The sequence below is a fragment of the Heteronotia binoei genome, unplaced genomic scaffold (genome assembly GCF_032191835.1).
Source record: "Heteronotia binoei isolate CCM8104 ecotype False Entrance Well unplaced genomic scaffold, APGP_CSIRO_Hbin_v1 ptg000323l, whole genome shotgun sequence".
NCBI lineage: Eukaryota > Metazoa > Chordata > Lepidosauria > Squamata > Gekkonidae > Heteronotia > Heteronotia binoei.
In genome coordinates this window covers 888,709-905,232 of record NW_026800017.1, presented here as the reverse complement: position 1 = coordinate 905,232, position 16,524 = coordinate 888,709, and the positions used below count along the sequence as shown (strand labels likewise).

General features: G+C 40.4%; 1 protein-coding gene across 1 annotated transcript in view; it reads right to left on the bottom strand.

The window, feature by feature from the left end:
• Positions 1 to 16,524, bottom strand: part of LOC132590593 (transcription regulator protein BACH2-like) — a 249,148-nt gene that overhangs the window by 38,745 nt on the left and 193,879 nt on the right. Inside the window, exon 3 of the mRNA XM_060263537.1 lies at positions 14,290 to 14,544. Coding sequence (XP_060119520.1) covers positions 14,290 to 14,532 — 243 coding nt within the window. The 5' untranslated portion in view covers positions 14,533 to 14,544. The remainder of the gene's footprint in view (positions 1 to 14,289; positions 14,545 to 16,524) is intronic.

Below are 16,524 nucleotides of genomic sequence, written 5' to 3'. Positions count from 1 at the left end.
ACTATTGCACCATTGCACTCATTTCACATGCCAGCAAGGTCATGTTAAAGATCCTACAAGCTAGGCTTCAGCAGTACGTAGATTGGGAACTACAGAAGTTCAAGCTGGGTTTCAGAGAGGTAGAGGAACTAGAGATCAAATTGCTAATATTTGCTGGATTATGGAGAAAGCACGGGAGCATTAGAAAAACATCTATTTCTGTTTCATTGACTATGTTAAAGCCTTTGATTGTGTGGATCACAACAAACTGTGGCAAGTCCTTAAAGAGATGGGAGTACCAGATCACCTCACATGTCTCCTGAGAAACCTGTATAAGGGTCAAGAAGCAATGGTCAGAACGGGATATGGAAGAACTGATTGGTTTAGAATAGGAAAAGGAGTTCGACAAGGATGTATATTGTCACCCTGCTTATTTAATTTATATGCAGAGTACACCATGTGGAATGCTGGCCTGGATGAAGCAGAAACCGGAATTAAGATTGCCGGGAAAAACATCAACAACTTCGGATATGCAGATGACACTACTCTAATGGCAGAAAGTGAGGAGGACCTAAAGAACCTCTTGTTTAGGGTGAAAGAGGAGAGCACAAAAGTAGGCTTGAAACTCAACATCAAAAAAACTAAGATCATGGCATCTGGCCACATCACACCATGGCAAATAGAAGGGGAAAACATGGAAGTAGTGACAGACTTCACATTTCTGGAATCCAAGATCACTGCAGATGGTGACTGCAGCCATGAAATTAAAAGATGTTTGCTGCTTGGGAGGACAGTTATGGCAAACCTGAGCAGTATAATAAAAAGTAGAGACATCACCCTGCCAACAAAAATCCGCAGAGTCAAAGCGATGGTATTCCCAGTAGTAATGAATGGCTGTGAGAGCTGGACCATAAGGAAGGCTGAGCGCGGAAGAATAGATGCTTTTGAGCTGTGATGTTGGAGAAGAATCTTGAGAGTCTCTTGGACTGCAAGATCAAATCAGTCAGTCCTAATGGAAATTAACCCAGACTATTCCCTGAAACATCAGATGCTGAAGCTCAAATACTTTGGCCACCAAATGAGAAGGGAGCACTCACTGGAGAAGATGCTGGGGAAGACAGAAGGCAAAAGAAGATGGGGACAGCAAAAGATGAGATGGCTGGACAGTGTTACTGAAGTAACAAACACGAATTTGAGCAGACTTCGAAGGATGGTGGAAGACAGGAGGGCCTGGCGTGACTTTGTCCATGGGGTCGCAAAGAGTCGAACTCGACTGTGTGACTGAACAACAACAAAAGTAATATGGGTTGACACTATGCTGCAAAAGCAGACCGTCTCCAGAAGTTTGAGCTTGGTGTAATATGCTATTACCATTTCTGTTAAGAGAATAATATTCCATAGATGTGGAAACACACACAACCTCCCCCCCACTGAGTATTTGCAAGGGTGAGACAAATCAAGTGAAGTGTCAGATGTCATTTTGCATGAGTAAGATAGAAGGGGTGGGAGCAGAGAGATTTGGTTGTTAAACTGAGGACTAGCAGTTTACAGGGACATCTTCCTAGTGTGAATGGTTACAAATGTCCTAAAGAAGCACATTTCAGTGAAAGACAATAAAAATGGAAGATAGGGAAATTTTTAAATGGCAGGAATTTAATAATGATACAAATTGGCACGGGAGGAGTAACACGACTTTGGTTGTCATATTTCTTTAAAACCAATTTGAATACAACAATAATACACAAAGTTAGCAATTTTTAAAAATCAAATGAAATAATAATCAGAAACTACCCACTAAATTTGCATATACCACTGTGTGTGGGGTGGGAAAGAGAACCACCTTTTACCAGCAGGGTCCATAGGTGCAGAGCACAGGTTTAGAATGCAGAAGACACAGATTCAGTTCCCCTACCTCTATCTAAAAGGACCTCAGGTTACAGGGCTGTGGAAGGGCCCTGCTAGCGATTTTGGGTAGGCCACTGCTAGGCAGATAGTACTAACCTAGATGGCTCAGTAAAAGGCAGCTTCACACATTTAAACATGTTTGTCAAAATAAACTGATGCTTCCCTGAGTGGTGCATTTCTAGTTCCAGTGTTGATTGGTAGGCCCAGTGTCTGCAAGTCCAGGCCTAACAGTCTTCCAAGGAAAACTAAAGTAACTGGGAGGACTCAGAATAACACTGAACTTTATGCACTCAAGAAGTCTGGCTTTCAGTCTCAATTCCATTTCCAGTCCATTTCTGTCTGAAAGGGACCAGATACACCATGGTTTACTTTTAAAATTATTATATATGTTTATTCTAAAATAGTATAGATTTTATGTAAGCATTAGAAAGGAAATGGTTGCAGTAACACAACAGGATGGGAGAATCAACAGCACCTGAGATTTTTTAGTACACTGGTAGTATTCATTTATTCATTTTTAAAATTTATATCTAGAGTCATGCCTAAACTCCTGAGAGATGGCACCAGTATCAGTGGAGTCCCATCACGAGTGGGAAGTCTGTGCCCCAGACCCAAAGCCCCCTCCAGCCACTGAACCTCAGTCTTTACCGGATTCAGTCTCAACCTGCTCTTTTTTTAACCCCCCCACTACAGCCTCCAAACCCTTGGTCAGATTTTTGGGGCAGAATCTGGGGGGGGGGTATCTAATAACAGATATAACTGGATATCAACAGCATATTGGTGACATCCCAGCCCAAAGCTCTGCTGCACGAGGGTGTGCATACAGATGGTAAAAAACACTGGAGAGAGGACTGCTCTATGGGAAACTCCAAATATCAGGAGGTGCCCAGTTGACACCCTCTCCCCTAGTGCCACCCTTTGTTCCCAACTATGGAGAAATGAAGTAAAGCACTGTAAGACTACCCCACAACCGTGAGGTGATGAGTCACAAGATCATAGTTGACTGTGTCAAATGCTGCTGTGAGATCAAACAACAACAAGGTGAAGATCAAACAACAACAAGATCAAACAATAACAGCAACGCTGTCAGAGCAACCAATGCCATCTCTGTCCCATGGCCAGACTGGAATGGATCCAGTGCCGATGTGTCATGGACACAGGAAGCCAACCCAATATTGTACATACATATGAAACTTCCTTATTCTGAATCAGACCATTTGTCTATTAAAGACAGTATGGTCTGCTGTGACTGGCAGTGGTTCTCCAAACACAGATTTTCCCCATCACCTACTACCTGATTGTTTTAACTAGGGATGCTGTTGGGGATTCATCCTGGAATTTTCTACTTGCCAAGCAGATGTTCTCTACCACTGAGTCATGGTCTTTTCCTACACTTTACACAGAACATTACTGTTTTACTTATTCAGGAATGCTTTTATTATACGAAGTAAACAGGTCAAACTGCTACAGGATATGGTAAATCTCCTATCCTAATTATTACCAAACCTAGGCTTCAGGAGACAGGTCAGCCTAGGAGAAAATATAAGCAAACAAATATAAATAGGTCCTATGAAAATAATAATGTTTTCCAAACAATAAAAAACCGAGGAAAAATTGAAGTGTTTGTGTGTAGGACTGGGCTTGTTCCTCAGACAATACTAAAAAGCAGATAAAATCTCTTGGAATGAATTTCCTGTAGACAAAATACCCCCCGTGTGGAAGGGAGAATAGGGGAAACAGTAGGGAATACAGAAAATCATTGGAGAAAAACTGGAGAGTTCAGTTTAAATCAGCATGCCATGTACATATGCTGTCTTCAAATAGGATTATTTAATTTGAAAATTTTAGATTTGCCTGGTTTCACCATTTCAAATGGAGTCTGTCATTTTCTGACTTTATTACAAAAAAAAGAGATTATATTGCAAGCGGTGTTAGGTAAAGTCATAGATTAGATACAAAGAGCAGTGGCAGGAAAAAATAATACACAGCAGTCAGTAAATACAGCAAAGTCACTGCATTGCTCTGAAAGGCAAAAAGTCATCTTGCTAAATGAGGATCCAAGCTGTCCTGCACCAAGACTGTTACTAATAAATAAAAGACCTCTGGGGAAAGTGCTGAGCATACGCAGGATCTATTTTCAGCTTGCATCAGCAGCTGCTACCCCCGGGATCACATCTTTACGCATACCCCAACACCATATGTAATCACTTGAGTGCTGCAACCAGTAAGATAATGAAAGAGCGCAGCATAAATCTATACTTGAGTGGAATGCTAAATGAGAAAAATAATACAAAAAGGGGGGAAATAAACCACATTTTCAAGTCATTAGGAAGAAAGACTTTGACATATGAAGTGTTGCAGCCATTAATAGCACTTATCATATAGAGTGGAGACAAAGAGACAAATTAATCAAACTGACAGAACTGGGACATTTTATGCTAATACAGGCTCCTGGGTTTTCGTTTGTATGCTACAGTGCCTGGAAAGCCGATACCATTACAGGGCAGGAAATTGCATGAACAACATGCAACAGATCATAAAAATTCACGCAGCACAGAAACACCGCCCAAAGCACTGTGAAAACAAGACTAGGAACCCCTACAGAGGAACTACCTACAGCTAATGAATGCAAATAAGCGCAGAAATACTTACTATTCGTGCATAACAATTAGACAGTGGCTTTGAGTCCACAGTCATAACCATTATAAGCAAAAAGAAGATGAGGGACCTGTTGGCCAATCCAGATTCTGACAAGATTACCTTGGAAGAAGCAAAAGAGTAGAATAGAAGAGGCTTGCTGGGTTAGACTAGTTTTTGTGTACATCACCTGTCACATTGGTGGTTCTAAAAGAAATGTATACAAATGTACAAGCATAGCATGCTCCAAAAAACAAAACAAAACATAAACTCAAAACTCATCTAACTTTTTAAAAACTGAAAAGCCAGAGAAGAAATACCCCGTCTGCCACAAACCTCTTACACCCTATGCTAATCACTGAAGGATGACATCTTAGTTCCCAGCACAAGTACAGCTGCTGTGAATTTTAGAAAGGGGATTTCTCCTTGCTTTAGGGGAACTGTCCAGCTCCAGCAAACTACTCTCATACCATACATTACAGCAGCTATTTAACCTAGAGATTCTACTTACATCCCAGCAGTTACAATATAGGATTGGATCAGTTACAATATAGGATTGGTGTAGAACTTCTGAACTTCATTCCTAGGCCTGAGTGTTTAATGTACTAAATATAATTTTGGCTTCAAAAGGAAGAGCCAGTGCTTTGGAAGAGGCTATATTCAATGCTCTCTTAAAACCCACACACTATGGGGTAAATTCACAGTTGGCAATGTGGTACAACATACGAATGAGGGTCAACCAAACCACAAACTGCATGCAAAGACATATAAAGGTAGCCTGACAGTTAATTTTGTGCAAGAAAGCCAACTATAGGAAGGAGTGATGGGAGCAGAGAAAGGGTAGAGAAGTTGGTGCTTGAATATTTCTAAATAGCCTCCCAGTGCCTTTTCCAACGTGACAGGTTCCTGATGCATCCTTGCAAGCAATCATCTGAAATCTTGTAAGGGTAAAGCTACTTCAGGTGAGAATGGGATGTGAAAAAAAGTTATGCAGCACTTCTCCTGTCACTTCTCTGCTTTCTCCCAAAATGGTTTTTCTAGCATGAAAAGGGCACAACATTATACAGGTAGGCTTGAGTATATGATGTTTATTTTGGCGGTATACAGATCCATTTGCTTTTTTAAAAATTAAGATCAGGAGTTACCACCAGAGGGAGGGACAGCCATAGTTTCTGAGCTTGCAATGCATTCTTCAGGACCTTTTCCATCGCACAATTCCTTTTATCAGTTTGGTGAGAGCCAGTTTGGTGTAGTGGTTAAGTGTGCGGACTCTTATCTGGGAGAACCGGGTTTGATTCCCCACTCCTCCACTTGCACCTGCTGGCATGGCCTTGGGTCAGCCATAGCTCTGGCAGAGGTTGTCCTTGAAAGGGCAGCTGCTGTGAGAGCCCCCTCAGCCCCACCCACCTCACAGGGTGTTTGTTGTGGGGGAGGAAGGTAAAGGAGATTGTGAGCCGCTCTGAGACTCTTTGGAGTGGAGGGCGGGATATAAATCCAATATCTTCTTATCAGCAGACCAGAGGGAAAGAACTTTCTTGCATGCTTGTACTTTTAAGATCAAAAAGCTATCTACAATAAGAAGCTATACATTTAATCCACCTCACCCCCCCAAACCGCCCCCCCCCAGACCTGCCATTCCATCATGACTGGTACCTTAGGTGCATTCATACCTAACCTTTCCAACAGTAGTCATTTACTTAAGCAGTAAAGCACTTCACCTAAACAGATGCAACCCAACCATGAGCAGTTTACTCTCCAATGAACTGTCATTAAGGATACCACAAAAAAAGAAATCACTTCTATTTGAAAGGGTAATTGTACATATATCCTTAAAAATTAATTTGGGTCACCAAAAGATATTTGGGCTATTCTCTTTTAGAATAAAAAGGTGTTCCATTCATCATTCTCATTCTTTAAAAAGGAGTATATTAACTTCACTTGTGTCTAAATATTTAATTACTTGTGCAAATACTCCATGAGTTAGCACAAAATTTCTCTCTTGATAAATTTTATATTGTGTGCCGAACTATAATAGACAAATTATGAAACTGCAATGCCAGAGTGGTCTGGGAAAAGCCAATCTTAAACTGTAAGAAATAGAGTTTAACACCAACAAAGTCCATGTCATTTGGGAAACTCAAGTGTTTGTTTATGTCTCTACTGGACTAATGAAATCTTAGGTACACATATATATGTTACAGAAATATGATATGGCATACACAATCATACATATACACAACAATGTCTATACAAATATGTGGCCTCCTCTGACTCCTGAAGCACAATCGTGCTGCTGTGTTACCCAAAATACAATTACAACATATAATGCTACGATTCATTCCAGTTATTGGCATGCAGGCTTACAGCTGAATGTGAACAATAGCATACATTCTATACAATCAGTCTATAGAATGAAGATATCCTTTACGAGGTGCTTTGAATGTCGAGTGATCACAGTGGTTGTGGTGGTCTAAGCATAATGAAATGTAACCGTTCATGCAACTTGGCTTTATTGCTTAGCTTGAAGAACTAATAGATGCAAACTGCCATTCTGCAGAAAGCTCTGCATGTAAATAGGGTGGGGGTGGGGTTGTAGAATGGAAAGGAAAGCAGGTCATATTGGAGCCATCTGCCCAATCGGTGACAAAAATATATCTTGCTCAATTGTTGCCATATATAAGGAACTTATGTCTGCAGCAACTCTTATGTACAGGCTGTTCCTTAAATGGCCTGCTTGTATCTGAAAGAACAAAGGCTACTTCGCACATTATCAAGTGGCGAACTCTGATTTTTTCCCCCCCAACTAGACACTCTACTGGGATTTGCAGCCAATCACACATCTATATCATACCAGCTTTTGCAAAACATGTGTTTGTTGCATTTATTCTTCACATTTACAATGATAAACATGTAAAGTGGGCCTTAGCTTTCTTAGCCATGGATTGCTAGGGAAAAGGATCTTTCTCTTTTGCTCTGTTGCTGCCACAATGATCACTAAAAAAGATGCTTTGGAATGTTTTCCTTTACGCCTAATCTTTTCTCTCCTGACCTCCCACAAGCCCTGCTCACCAGTTACTGTGAATGCACAATGTACACTTGATTTTTCTTTATATAGGTGTTGAGCAAGTCTTATACTACATTTAATGCATGTACAGCAGAACTTGTGATTTAAATCCTACATTTCCCCGTAGTGGCTCCCAGTTGCATTTATCAAGTGAATGCACATTCTCTTTTTCTCAGAAACTTGTGTATGCACATACGTGCTGGTCATACACGCTTTCCCTGTAACATGTTATGATGACTCTTTCTACTTCCCTCCCTCAGAGGCAAGACTTTCCCTATGTTTTCCTTTTCCTTTTGTGACTGAGCCACCCTAGCTGTCTATTTTCTTCTTTCCTGAAGAATTGTGTCCCACCCTGTCACAATATGATATTTTGGCTGTTTGCTCAGCCCAAGAACCTGAAGGAAGGAATGGAAGCCCCCTTAAATTATACAACTTAAAATGTAACTCAAGAAGTTTTTATATTCCAAATTAACAAAATATTTTGACACAGAGGGGGGAAAGGTCAGGCAAAACTAGGGGTAAAATTTCTGAGGTAATTCAATATAGATAAGGTAAACCCAGTACATGCACAGACTTTAGTTCTTATGTTTCAGGCTAATGAGAATTTCTCAAGCTATTCACAGTTATTTAAAAAATTTTATGTTGAGAGATTCCCCCCCCCCCCCAGTGTTTTCAGATTACTGTCTGACTCTTGGTTTCCAGAAGGCTGGTACACCCAAACCCCTTCTCTTGAAACACTACTCATCTTGAGTTTTCAACTGACTCCTAAGGTCTCTAAAGGCAGTTTCTAACCACACCAGACCAGAGATCTCTGTACTCTTCAGAGCGAACTCCTTGTTTGACTGGGTAGGGAAATTCTCCTCTCACTAGAAGATCTATCCCTTTTTCTTGGCTTGAATGGGGGTCTTTGCTGACTTCCCAAACTTGCTTGCCAACTTTCTCCCAGTTCTCCTGTCCGTGTTAAAATTATTCTCAGTCAGGGCTGAATTCCAAAGCTGTCAATATTAAACTCTTCTCAGCTGGGGCTGGAATCAGACTGCATTCTTCTCACTATACAGTTCAGCTGATGCTAACCAATTCTTCCTCTGTTCAGCTGATGCTAACCAATCAGACTGCTTGGAGCAGCCTGTCACTCAAGGCTGTCTGTAAAGAATTAACCCTTCGCAGTCCTTCAGCTGTCTCTACAGGACTTTTAAGCTTTTAACAAACGTAGTCCGTCACACATGCAAATGGGGCTGTTATTACCCTGTTAACAAAAAGGTTTGTATCTTTCTAACAGATAGAGGCTTTACCTCTAACAGGCAAAAAGGCAGTAGATGTACTTTCCCCTGACTAATGCCCATGCTAGAAGAAAGCTTTATGTGCTGAATTCTTCCTGGTTCCTGACTTTTTCTTTAGTGAGGACTGACTAAAATTGGATTTTTAGCCCTCCTGTCAAGAAATTCCTGCTTCCTTCTCCACATGTTTTCTTCCCATCTTTTAAATGTTTTGTTTCCTTTGGCTATCATTGTACAGTACTGCATAACTTGAATTATCTTGCTTCTAGAACTTAAAAAGGACATACAAAAGATGGATAGACGAGTGGCCTAATATAGTTTGTGCATGGTATGACAGTAGATCCACCAAGATTATATTGCCCAAAATTTGCTTATAGACTTGATATTTTATTAAACTACTGAGCATCATAATATGTACAGATTATTACAATTCCAGCTTGTGATGTAGCTCTTAAAAATGTCCTGACTTTATCCATAAAAACAGTAGCAACTCTACTTTAAACATTCTTTGTTTTTTTGAACCCTTCAATTACTGTGGCAATCAGACAGGCTGCATTCAATAAGTATGTTGGTGATGCATATTGTATACAGTGCATACACTGAGAAAAGCCGTGCATGTAATTGAATACTGTTGATTTTCCAAAAGCACAAACACTGAAACAAAAAAGTCATAATCTCTCTGAGCCTGAATAGCACTGCAGCAGTTACTGACCTCATTCATGCTGTCTTTGATTTTCCTCCTGAACCCAATCATATTCTGTTGGCTAATTCCCAGCATTTTCCCCCTTAGGCTAGTAGGCTGGCGTGGACAGTTAACAGCTGCAAGGATTTCTCATTGCTGTGCTTAAGAAACACAGTCACACTGGCTGTCTGACTTCATCCCACCCATGGTGCTGAATGTATGAGCTTTCTAAACACACTTGTCCTTTGCCAGCCTAGAAATCGGAATTCCAACTTCAGCCTGCATTTCTTCATGCAAAGCATTTAGTATCCTAAGGCATGAATATGTGCAAATCTGGAAGGAAAAGGATGACATACTGAGTGTGTTGAGGGAACTTATTGCGGAAAATCAGTACATGCCCTGCAGTGGATCCCAGACAAATACTTAGAGGGCGGAAAAATACAAAAATGACACGTACTATATGCATTTAACTTTTCTACATTTCTTTACATGTAAACAAAAATACCAGAACCATTAGAATGATGGAGAAAAAAACATTCCCAATATGTGAATGTGAACATTCCCATGCTCACATAAGCCAATAATTTTTACTTCCTAATATGGTACTCAGAAATTTGCAATAGCTGAATACGTCGGCAGCAATGCTGAGAACACCAGTCCAACATTTTCAGTCATGGAAAAAAGCTATGACTGAAATATTCTTCAGATGAGCCATTGTTTCTTTGCTTGCTCTTTTATGACCAAAACTTAATTTGTAGTGAGTTTAATTTTTTTCATTAAAATCTCAAGTTGTCAAGAGCAAGAGGAAAGAGGAAGAGATAAAAACCACTCATGTTTCACCTTCAGATATGGCTCATGTTGTTTTGCTTTAATTGGCAAAGAAGAGCAGGCATCCCTAGTGAATCAGACACTATTCTATACAGTACTGGATACTTCTCAAGTAGAGCACCACTACACCATGAATGACTCAATCATTTTCCTAAGAGTTATTACTCGCAGAGATGAAGCAATGTTAATTGGATAATGGCCTGCTGCCAGCTAATATTGGCATGACCTACAATACCCTTGGCCGACAGCCACGTATGTCTCTCTGTCGCACCTTTTCCTCCCCCTTTTTGGTAATGTAGATGGGAAGTGGAAACCATTAAAAAATTCCCAAGTGCTATTTAAATCCTTATCATGAATTAAAAGCTTAATTAAATGCCTTGTTAAAGGAAGGAAGGCTGGTTTCTGTGATTAAATAAAGCAAAAAACAACAGGAATAGGGACCAAACCCTCTCAACAGTAATAACCCATTTCAGTGGAAATAATTGATTTGGGTTGAATTTAAACAGGAACTACTGTTAAAAGTAGAGAAAGGATTTTTTTTAAAGCTACTCCCCCCTCGCCCCCCCGGATGAAGAGATATATCTTGAATCCCAAAATGCTTCTTCAGGCACACAAAACTAAGCAGTAGACAAAAACACAAGTCAAATTACCAAATACACACATGATGAATCAACCTTAGGCTTTTACCTTTTACAACAGCTTTCGTATTGATATGAATAAACTGCAAAAATGCTAGCACTTGTTTATTAGAACTGGCACAAGAATGCTGTGTCTCCAGATGTTTCTTCTGATTTATAGCTATAAGGACCAAGGTAGATTAAGCTTCCTTGTCACATTAATGCTTTTAACTGCCTTGTTACTTTTATTTACATTTCAGAGATGAAGAACTGAGGCCACAGAAAGCACTTGACTCAAGGAAACACCAAGGACTTGAATTCAGTGTCCCAGAAAACATTACCATTGTGAGCATTCCCACTGTTATTGCCACCACCACTTGGAACATCAGTTGTATTTTTCCTAAGGGCTCACAACACTCCCAGAAGTCCTCAAAGGAATCTTGTCAAACCAGTCCAATATTCTTTATTATTGTTATAATGTTGATTGAGTGATAGCAAAATCCATCCACGCAGTTCATCACTGAGCCAGGATCCGAACTGGGAACTTGTAGCTCACAGCTGGTGCTCTTAACTAGTATGTTAGATAAGCACAACTTGTAAAGCCTGCACAAACAAAATCTTAAATGGATTTTGCTTACAGTGCTCAAGAACAGAGGAGCTTAAAATAACCAGAATTAAGCCAGTCAAGCTAAAGCCAGACTTGCTTTGTATATGAGAATGCAAACCAGATATCTAAGCTCAGTAGAAAAAACCTGCATGCATCATTTGTGTAAATCTGCCATCTATATAACCACAGCACCTATGCAGGTAGTCTTCTGGGAACATGCAAAGGGAGATTTAAAACAGATCTGAACTGTTATTGTTTACTACACTAACACTTTTATAAAAAAGAAAATAGTTTGCACAATCTTCCTGAAATTAATCCAGGAATTGCATCACTTGTTTCTAGGCACAATAAACAAAGCGTGCCATACTGTGTGTGACAGAACCATGATGCTTAGCAAGATAATTCTGGATCCAGGCATGACACATGACTCAAGATATGAGAGTACTGGGTAATTTCGTAACTACTTCAGAACACTAAGGCAATTAAAGTCACACACACATACCCTAAACCCTGACCTAGATAGAACTTTGTCAGATCTCAGAAGCGAAGCAGGGTCAGTCCCTGTTTAGTACTTGGATGGGCAATCACCAAGGAAGTCCATGGTTGCTACCTACAGAAAGGCAATGACAAAACCACCTCTGTTCATCTCTTTCCTTGAAAACCCTATGGGTTCACCATAAGTGACTTGGCGGCCCTTTCTACTTCCACCTGCAGACCCTAAACCCACCTTTAATGCAAAGTAGTATAATGGAAATGTTGAAACGATTTTGAAGAGGAACAACACAAAAGCTGGGATACAGAGTGGTTCAGAAAGACAGCAGAAGACTTTGTGTAATTGATTCATACACATGTGTCTGCGCTGTTAATCCATACCCCCCACATGCTTCCCATATTACACTGCAAACCACTGAAAGGATGAAGGAGCCTACTTGACATATAGCGTTTACTCTGGACTGTGCATATCAATGTCATAATCTCCATAAAAACATAGAGCAGATTTCAGACAGAAAGTCAACTTCCTTGCCTTGTCTGTGGAGCTGCTGATCTCTAATATTCAGAATAATTCTGAACTAGTGCAATTTATTCTGATAAGAATATGGTACTGAGTACAGAACTAGAATAGCTTCCTAAAGGCACTGTTCAAACAGGGCAAAGCCAGAGTGGAATATTAACTACCAGAATAAGGAGTTTCTGCTTTCTTCTGGTAGGAACTATGAGGGAGGAAAGAAGTTAAACAAGACAAACTTGCCCTGCAAATCCAAACTTCTTAGTTTCTGAACCTTCATGCAACCACAAAAAAAAAAAAAAAGGCAACTCCCCCCCCCCAAAGTTTCATATATACTTGAGCATGAATATGGGTACTTTTAATGAGAGACTGTTCCACAGGTAACTTGTTCTAAATTGATAAATAAAACTTAACAGAAACATGGATCATCTTGCACCTATGTTTTTCAGCCAGATAAAAGTGATACTGAATACCTATTCTTATATTTAAAAATATGCATGTCTTCCTACACATGCCTCAGTTTATTCAACATTGTAAGGTTTTTTAAATTAAAAATTCCTCTAGAAATCCTGTGAGTGCCTCAGTTATAGCTAGCCTGTTGAATGAAGCCACTATCTATTGCAGGGGTGTCAAACATGCGGCCTTGGGGCCAAATCAAGCCCCTGGAGGGCTCCTATCAGGTCCGCGAGCAACAACCTGTTGTCTGTTTCCTTCTTCCTCTCTTGCTTCCTTCTGCATCACAACTTGCTGGCTTGCTCAATTGCACAGGAGGCACAGAGCAAAGCTCCTCCTTTGAGGAGGAAGTGGGGAAAGGAGAGCTAGCTTTGCCAGGCTCTCTCAATTGCACAACAGAACTACTGAGCCAAGCCTCTCTTCCTTCAATTGGTTGAGGCTCAACAAGCCATTAAGTTGGATTAGGTTGATTAGTCTGTGTTCTTTATAAAGTTTTTATCTCGTCTACCTGGCATTACATTTTATGACACACATGGCCTGTCCTAACAAGGTGAAGATCCGGCCCTCATAACAAATGAGTTTGACACACCTGATCTATTGGGTTATTTTACAACTCTTAAGTGTTGGAGAATACCATGTTTCTCAAACAGAGAGGACTATGAGTAGGCTTTTTCAGTTATTTGGAAGGGTTATCAAACAACTTGAAACCAAGGCCTCACACCTCCCAAAAAAATCACACTAATCGCTACATCTTCTTCTAAGTGAAAGACCTGATGAAGCTCAGTTTTCTTCAATGCATTGTACCAGGTACACTTTCCCTTCCTATAATTCATTGACTCCTCCTAACTTCACATATTTCCAGCTCTTGTTTCAGCAGCAGATTAACTTTGTGGTCAGTTTCCATGGCCACTACACTGTTAGCCTTCCTTTTCTGCTTGCTCTTGCAGGTGGACGCATTGGGTCCATTTCTTCCAGGTGTGCAAACCATTAAGACTTTTCTCCCCCATGAAAGATGGAGTGGGATTATGCATAATTTCTTGCCCTCATTACTAATAGGCAAACATGGAAAATGAGAACATGCATTCCGATAAGATTTATCTCTAAAACTGTCAGGATTAGCTGACTTGCAGATAACCAAGGTGTGAGAAAGGTGTGTACCTTATTACTTCTCCCCCCACATTTCCATGCTAAAAAGTTTTTTATTTCCTTGAGAGGGGAATGGTTTATACTGTACCTCCTCCGGCAGGCTGACCACCAGATCATTTTCTGTCTGCCCGACTAAGACCTGCAAGAAGTATTCGCTGCACGCTGCCAGCACAGCCCGGTGGGCTCGGAACTCTTTCCCCTCCACAATCAAAGTCACATCACAGAGAATATCCTGCTTCCGCTGGTCATTGAGGCACAGGAGGATATTGGTACAATGGACTGTTGACTCATACACATACATGGGGGATTCAGTCTTCTCATCCACAGACATTCCGTTCACACCCTAAAATAGAAACAACAAACAATAAGGGAGAGAGATAGGACAGAAGAGTTATCACAGCGCTTGCAAAGAAAGGAAGATTACATCATGATCTCTGTGTCCTGCATGATTTAGTCAGCTCTCTGAGGAACTGCTGATCAGCACTTTAATTCTTAGTCAGAACAAAGAGTTCAAGAAATGCAATATATATATATATATATATATATATAAAAGGCAATTGCACTACATGCTCTTGCTCTTCCTTCAATATTGAATCAAGAACAGTTTTTAAAACACATGGAAAGCGATAACTCAACCCAGCTTTTAATAGATATAAGCTGTGGGTAGCGAAGGGAAGAAAAAGGAATAATAATTTGTGACAGTCTTTTGGCAGAGACAGACTTTTAAACTCATGGACATTTCAATTTAGTATTATGGCACAAAATTAGAATTTATTAGCACTATTTCGATTGAGTTGCCATGACGCAAAATGCTGTGAGCGAGTAAGTGGTTCATCCAAAGGACTACAAGAACTACTGAATACTGAATTGTCTGCTGTTCAAATTCTATTTAAGAAAGTTAAAATAAGTATTTTACAGGACTGTTGCTAGTTCATAAAGGAAAAAAGAAAACTAAAATGTGACAACAAAATGAAATAGTAAAAAAGAAATCAAACCTCATGATGCAAAGGTGGTACAAGAAGAAACTTTAGGAAAAGAAAATGGAACATAATGGATGAACGTATTCCAGAGTACAAATATCAGAAAAACACAAAGATGAAAAAGGCTTTATTAAAATTGAGACCACAGAAGGATACCACTGACAATGTGCCCCACAGAGCATTACAATTGATCAATACCTTCTGGTTATCCCTTGTCCCAAGGATGTTTGACTAGCCTCAACTAGGGCCAGGGCTTGCAGAGCAAACTCCTGGCTGAGATCAGGGCCCTGCAGGATCTCTTGCTCCTCTGAGAGCCCATTCCTTATACTGAGATGTCAAGAATGCAGATACATAAGGGCTGGCTAAGGTTCATTGGTAACAGGGGAGAGTCAACCCTACACCCTCAGAACTAATCTGTTAATTTAAATGCTTACAGATACAAATTTAATATGAACAGTTATATCCTACATTATTGTCTCTGTGTGTTCAGTAAGGTGGTGTATAGGAAATATAGCAGTTATATGGCTTAACATTGATTAATTTCAGATTTGGCTCTCTGTGAACCCCAGATTGAGTACCACTAGTCTATGTGATATAGAGAGGAAACGGTACTTGTATATAATTTCTGTGATTGCTCTTTTTGTCTTGTGCTGGCACACATATGCCCTTTTTAAAAACTACAATGCAGACAGGCAACTCTTGTCTCTTCTTTCCTGTTTTGATTCTTCAAGTTTCTACTTTCAGAATTACCTTTGAAGACAGCAAGCAACCCAGATGTAATGTGACAGATAAAAAGTAAAAAGTCAGTGCAAATGTGTTATTTAAATTTCTTTGCATTTTCATGCCATATAAATATCAAATACAGAAGTAAAAGACATAATTCAGTGATGGTGGTGAAAAGGATTAGCAAATAGCCAAGATGAGGAGGGACTGCAAAGAGGAGGATTGTTGTGTCTTGCATTTCAGTCCTGAAGTTACAACGCAGCGAAGCTACAGAGGTGACCAGTGGGAGTCCACTGGTCCCCGGACGTAAGCTCGCAAATATGCTCCGCCAATCAAGATCTGTGGCGGGAAGTTTAACTGGCCAGGATTGGACCTGGCCAGACTGAGGGTTGTTCTGGGTTATGTATATAATTGGGACCCGGCCCGCGTTTCTCCCTCTTGTGATGTACTCGCTAATAAAGCATGTTGCCTTCAACACGTCTCATCACTCAGTACATTACATTGGCGACGAAGGTGGGATCCTAGCCAGTTAACTCCCCAAGCGGGACTTCGCTGACCTGGCCGGAGACGAGGAAGGCACGCAGTCAAGGGAGACTGAAGCGCCCACCACCGCCATGGCT